The following is a 6,602-nucleotide window of genomic DNA, read 5'->3' on the forward strand; positions in this document are numbered from 1 at the left end:
AAGCCAAGAATGGAAAAAACGGTGATGCATGGTGGAATGTCACGGTTAGAATTAAGACAGTAATCATGTGTTATGGAAGCATACGTGGGGGGTTCTAATTTCTATAGCCGCTGCAATTTGAGCTGATGGTGCCATGGCAGTACGTACGTGATGAGTATTTAGTGAGCCGTCGAGGTAGCCAGAAACATTGATGCAAAATAATCCGCAACTGTCGGAAAAATAAGCTCCTTGTGTGAACTGTATCTCGTTCAAATTTAAGAAACTTTTCTACTTTCCAACCACAAGATCACATGTCAATGCCAGGATTTATTAGTTCCACACTATTGTTGAATACAGCATGATTATATCTGTAATTTTAGAAACTATTTTTTTTTTATCAGCGGGGATTAAATAAAGTACTAAAAGATTTATAATATTCAATAACTCAAACATACTATTTAATCAACTGAATTAGATTTCTCTTCATCTTTACAAAGTAATTTTGTTTTATTTTATCTTTTTTTCTTTAATATATGAAACATTATTTATTTTTAAGTTTTTATTACTGATATTAAACTCTGAAAAAAATGATCAATTATCAAAAATATAAATCAGAAATTAGTTTCTTGGGGGAAAATGATCCAAAACGCAGAAGGGGTATATAAGTAAAAGTGGGTATGCGAAAAGCAATTCCCTTGAGTTGGAGATAAAGGAAGTGGGCTTCGTTTTGTTTCGAGTTGAGGAAGTCACTATCCCTCTCTACGTATGAATATGTGGTGATAGTTGGTAGCGAAGAATAGTGGCATTAGTGTGGTAGCGATGAAGATAAGGGAGGAAGTCACCATTGTATGCGTGACTTTCTAGATAGCTTGTGGTCGTTATTAATTCACGAATGCTCTTGTGGTCGTTATCAGTACAAAATTGTTCACCCTGTGGATCAATAAAAGAAATCATGTATAATATGACTTTGAATCAATAATTATAAAAAAATTAACAAATTTGTTATGCATAACAATTTGTAAGTGGATAACTGTAAAAAACTTATACTCTCATCTAAGTGTTTATTTATATAATTGTGTAGTATTAAATTTGAAATGCTTCATTATTCATACAAGGCGTGAGGGAAATTTTGCGTAAAGTAAAATAAGCGAGCGAGGACAGAACGACAAACTTACAAAGAAAATAAAATAAAAGATGATGCCATGCAAAAATAAGCCAAACTCGTCGTTACGTGGCATTATTTAGATATTTTTATGTGGTGAATAGTCCTATTTTAATAATTTGTGGCCATTTCCTAGTTCCTACCACCACCGTGGTTTGATGCGGACTCTGCACATAGGCGTCATTTATTTGCTCGTGCTCATAACAAAAAAATCGTGAAAAAGTTGAAAAAAGAAAACTATATCCACCAACTAATAACTAATCCACAGTTGCTACAAAATATCATTATAACAATAAATTTAAATATTCTTTAACCGAAATCAACATATTAATACCTGATCAATAAAAGAATCAATAGAATCAGGTAACTGAATGAAAAGTACGAGCTAACGTCCTACAAAAAAAGCAGAAAAGAAACACATTGCACTGGCTATCAAGGATGATAAAGCATACCATCACTCTAATGATTATCCAGTGTTGCAATGTGGTAGCAATCACCATTTCAGTTTGAAAAAGATTGCTTGAATCGTGATTAGCGAATCACACATTGTATAAGATGGTTCCTATGGTAGTTGTATACAATAGACTGCAAATAGTCAGAAAAACTATAGCATCACAAGCAATCCACACTGCAATGTTTCAAATCATGAATCCACTAGGTTCATGCCACTGTACTAGGAGAACCGGTTCTCTTACGTCAACCACGGGAAAAGTCACTTTTCAACATAATCTGAACCATGTAACAGGTTCAGGTGTCCATCTTCGATGCTCTTTACCAAGTCCTCACCAATGTACCATGTTAAGGACCCTGCATCAAATAGAATATCACTGTCTGCCACAGGAGAGTCTATGCACAATTGATAATTTTATTACAGGAAATAAAGGGAGAGGGGCATTCGGTAGTCATTAGGTAGTAAATAGAAGCTACAATCACGAATCCATAATTCAAGGGATTTCGCCTTGGACACATTTCAAACAAATAATTGGTAATTAGACATGCGCAATTGATTGATAGTAACATGTATTAATTACCTTGCTTGTTGGATTGTTCTTGTTCTCTTGTCGCATGCAATAAGATTGTTCCAGAAAGAACAATTACAAATCCACATATCTCAGAGGCTATGCTGCCTGCACTCTGATCAGACCAATCCTGCACAGAAAATTAAAGCAACCAAAAAGTCAAGCTTTCAAAAAAACAAGACCTTCGATATTGCACCAAATGAATTCAAGAATATGAATATGTCATGATACCTTAAACATTATCACGCTAGCAATAATGGTCAGAGTTGTGAACATGACATAATATACGGGAGAGACAATTGCTGTGTTGAATGTATCCAGTGCCTGAAACATAGTTCCATAGTGCAAAAATGTTCAAGATTAGTTACAAGATGAAGGAAACTAAGACAGACCTTAGATGGCTGATAGGCAAAGTCATATTAGGGCAGTAAAAACAACAGTAGAATTCTGTTAACCTGTTTGTAACTTGGTATTGAAATAATAAAACTTTAGATCAAAGACACATGCTGAAAGACTAGCAGAGCACCATTTAAAAGATTTCGCTTCATACTTCTAAGGATTAATTTGAACGGGTTGTATATTTAAGTTTGTATCAATTGCAAGAACTCAATTTTTTCATGCACAAAAATATGAAAATTCATAAAGATTGATCTGATGCCAACTACATTTATAGTTTCTTATCAACCACGACGTGTCATTTTGCACTCTCAATAATTTTAAACCATAGGTTAAATGTAATTAACTAGTCAAGTAGCCCAATTGATAATATACTTGATAGAAAATGCTTTAGAACTACTATGAAAATTTGGAGCTCGCAACAACCTTATTCTCTGAAATTTCAACAAGAACGGCATTGGGAACTGACATGCACTATTACCAGTCACCAACAATCTTGCATAGCTTCTTATAGTTATCTATCTAAGGTTTAGAGGGGAAAGGTTTCTGACTGGCAAGCCAGAGCTTTACAGTCTTGACCATTATAATTAAGTGCATGGTTTTAATTCTCTCTAGAAGCCAAGTTTCAAGGGCTAAGGCCTTTGATATAGATGTAGACAGTTATTATTAATACTTATGAGTAAAGAAGTTATAACTCAAGAGTTTACGCAGGAGTGCAATTAGCTAGTGTGCTAATGGAACTTTGGTTTGGGCAATAGAAGATCTCCTAGGATCTAGGAGCATATTTTTCATGACTAATTTAAAATTATTCAAGGTTAGCTATTTTTCAAATCAGCATACTAACATGCTTCATTCCTTGTTCTTGAGATATTGATGTATCCCATGGGGATGGTTTGTTTTAAAACGAAGGCATGAACATGCAATTTCCTATTCAATTGTGTCTAGTATATAAGGATCCAGGATCCAGTTACAATTGTAATTGCCATGACATGATTCTATTGCCCTGCATACTTTGGCTATAATAACTCCTTAAATTGCACTACCAAAATCTCTTCAGAAAAGGTTTTGGAAAGATGATGATGCATCTGCAGATCATATATAGCATGCACATCAGCACAATGTACATGGATAGTCAGTCAATCAACACAAGCTTCTACCTCAACCAGTACTGAACAAAGAAAGCAGACATCAATTTGTGCAGTGCTTAAACAAATATAGGAAAAGGTGACCTTCAATGCATTGATGAAGAATAATTTATGTTTTGCATGAGGCTAAATTTGATAACTATGCACTCACCTTGTTCAGGTAATTCAACTGTGTAATGATACATATGACAGTGACGGTAAGAAAAAACCAAGTTTGAGGATATGTTAATTGACTTGTTCCCTCTAATGTAAGCTTGATTGCGATCCCTATGGCTTTTGTGCTCATAACCTGAACAGTTTAGTTAGTTTGTGAAGTAGAATATAAATATGAAGCTTCCATCAAAGTGATTGGCGAAAACAAAAAGTACCAAAAGTGAGCCAATTAATGAGCAAATTCCCAAGTAAACCAGCATATTTGTCTGTCCGTAGCGAGGTTCAAAATGCAAAACCAAGGCTAAAACTACCGAAACTGCTGCCGCCACATAAACTAGAAATACTGTAGAAATGAAAAAAAGAGATGATGAGAAACGCGACTTCATATCATAGACCGGAAATGAAGTTAATAAAAACAAGGCAAAAACAAACATGGTTGAGTGGCGAGATCCCATATTTCTTGGACAGAATTTAAAGCATGCTCTTGAGGTGCATGAATAACAATGAGAACTGAACCCACAATGCAGAAGACGCATCCCAAAATGCCCATCTTCTGAAGCTTTTCCTTGAGCAAGAAGTGAGCCAAAACAGCACTATATATCCCGATAGATAAAGATGGGGATTGAGTGAGTTTGAAAAGAAAGTCAAACTAAGATTGATGAGAAGTGTTGTTAATATAATACCTGACAATAATACTTAGTGCACCAAGGGGAGTAACGAGAAGTGCAGGAGCATATATATAAGCGACAAAATTTGCAACCTCACCAATAAGCACTGCGAGAATATTGAGTTCGTTTAAAGAAGGTAAAAATTGGGAAGAAAATGAGTTAAGTTGGTTACTTGTAAGCATGCCAGCCCACCAAAGTGGCTGGAGTAGATAAGAATAGCCGCCAACTCCTGCGCGAGTGCCGTGGGTAGCAGCCTGCTTAAGACCTTTCTTTTTGAGGACGAAGCTTGCTCCTATGAACACACCCGATGCCACAGCAAGAACCAAACCCTTTGAGTTCTCTGCAATCCCCATCACTATCACTCTAACGCTCTCTACACACTTCACCACTTTTTCATCATTCTCATTTCCTCCGCGGAACCTTCCTCTCATACTCATACTCTGCTTCGCGACAATTCATTCATGCTGCCTCTGTCACCTCATTTCTCTCTTACATACGCTACAATTCACAAATTTCAATATTTTCAAATAATTACCTTTTTGTATTCTATCATCAACACTATTTATATCTAATCCAATCCAGTAGTCGAGGAATTCAAATCTCTTAAGCTTGTAATTTTGAAGTTGAGAGCTAATTAAACTACGATACAACTTATTTCTTTCAAATCTCTTAAGCTTGTAATCCCAACGACACGCCGGGTAAATTGATACCCAAGTAGTTAGTTTCATGGGGAGCGTACAGACAGAAAAACATACATTATGTTGCACTTAGTATAATAATTTTAAAGGAAACCTCCTCATTTGACGTCTTCTGCTAAGTTTATGTACACCAAGTACAGCTAAAGTTAGATCAATTACCCAGACCCAGAAAAACTCGATTGATAGCCCAACCCCAAATCCCTCTGGATCAAGACTTTCATGTTAACACCAACTCCGGCCCAAATTGTTCACCCAGGAATTAAATTAATAGAGAACAGTATACCTAAAAATACCATAGGCATATTTATTTGTCTGATCAATTCGACCAAACTCAATCATCCAAATTTAACCAACTAAATTGGCTTAGATTGGTTTTAGGTTTGACCTGAATCAAACAATTCAAATATAATTTTGATTGATTTGGGGGTTGGATTTACACTTTTCAAATTTAAATCAACCTAAACCAAATTAATTTATTATTTTTTAATGTTTAATTTACTTATTATTATGTGGCGTCTTAAATTATTTTTTGCATTTCACAAACTTTATATTGAATAATTTTTTTTATTTCATTTTTATTATTATATATGGAGTTTTATGATTTAGTCAATTAATTATGTTATTTTTTTGTTAAAATGTGTTACTTACACTTTTTTTGTTATATATCACATCAAGTAAATATGTAAATGAAAGTGGTTTTTTTTTTTTCCAAAATACACCTTCTCACGCCTATGTTTTACTAAAATACACATATTTTTGAATTTTTTTTAATATACACCCCTTTCATGTAGTTTTGGGGAGTCGGATTTGGCCACCACAACTTCAGTATGGTCTTTTTTTTTAATTAATTTGTATGTTTAAATTTTTATTTTTATTTAAATTATTAAAATAATATAAATATTATATTATATAAATATATTTTTAATTGATTTTAAAAATACTTTTTTATTAAAATAATTTGTTTAATAAGAAAATAATATTATTAAATATAATTAATTTTTTTGTATTATTTAATTTATATAAAATATTTTGTAGGTGAATATTTTTTTAAAATCTAAATTTTGTCTAATAATATATTTGTTTTAGTAAAAAAATTAAAAATTTTAATATTATTATGGTACTAAATATAATTTGTTTGTTTATGTCATTAGATTTTTTTAAAAAATGATAATACTTTTTGTTTAACAATTTATTTATAGAAGAATATTATACTATATTATAAATAAAATACTTAAACAATTACATTTGGGTAAAGAAAAACTTAAGATGAAGGCATGTTAGGACAATTGTTTCTATGGTCATGTTGCCGGCAAATTCCACATTTTTTTTCTATTTTTCCATTCATTTTCGTCTTCGTCATTTTAAGTAGAAATGCGAGTTGA

General features: G+C 33.1%; 1 protein-coding gene across 1 annotated transcript; it reads right to left on the reverse strand.

Moving 5' to 3' along the window:
• Positions 1–1,395: 1,395 nt before the first annotated feature.
• Positions 1,396–5,260, reverse strand: LOC100808127 (probable magnesium transporter NIPA6). The gene is made up of 8 exons (XM_006581040.4): positions 4,695–5,260; positions 4,538–4,628; positions 4,287–4,447; positions 4,070–4,197; positions 3,853–3,990; positions 2,392–2,484; positions 2,173–2,290; positions 1,396–1,948 (listed from the first exon to the last, which is right to left on the reverse strand). The coding sequence occupies exons 1-8, from the start codon at positions 4,957–4,959 to the stop codon at positions 1,854–1,856; spliced, it is 1,089 nt and encodes a 362-aa protein (XP_006581103.1). The 5' UTR covers positions 4,960–5,260; the 3' UTR covers positions 1,396–1,853.
• Positions 5,261–6,602: the final 1,342 nt, after the last annotated feature.

This window comes from Glycine max, chromosome 6 (genome assembly GCF_000004515.6).
Source record: "Glycine max cultivar Williams 82 chromosome 6, Glycine_max_v4.0, whole genome shotgun sequence".
NCBI classification, from domain to species: domain Eukaryota; kingdom Viridiplantae; phylum Streptophyta; class Magnoliopsida; order Fabales; family Fabaceae; genus Glycine; species Glycine max.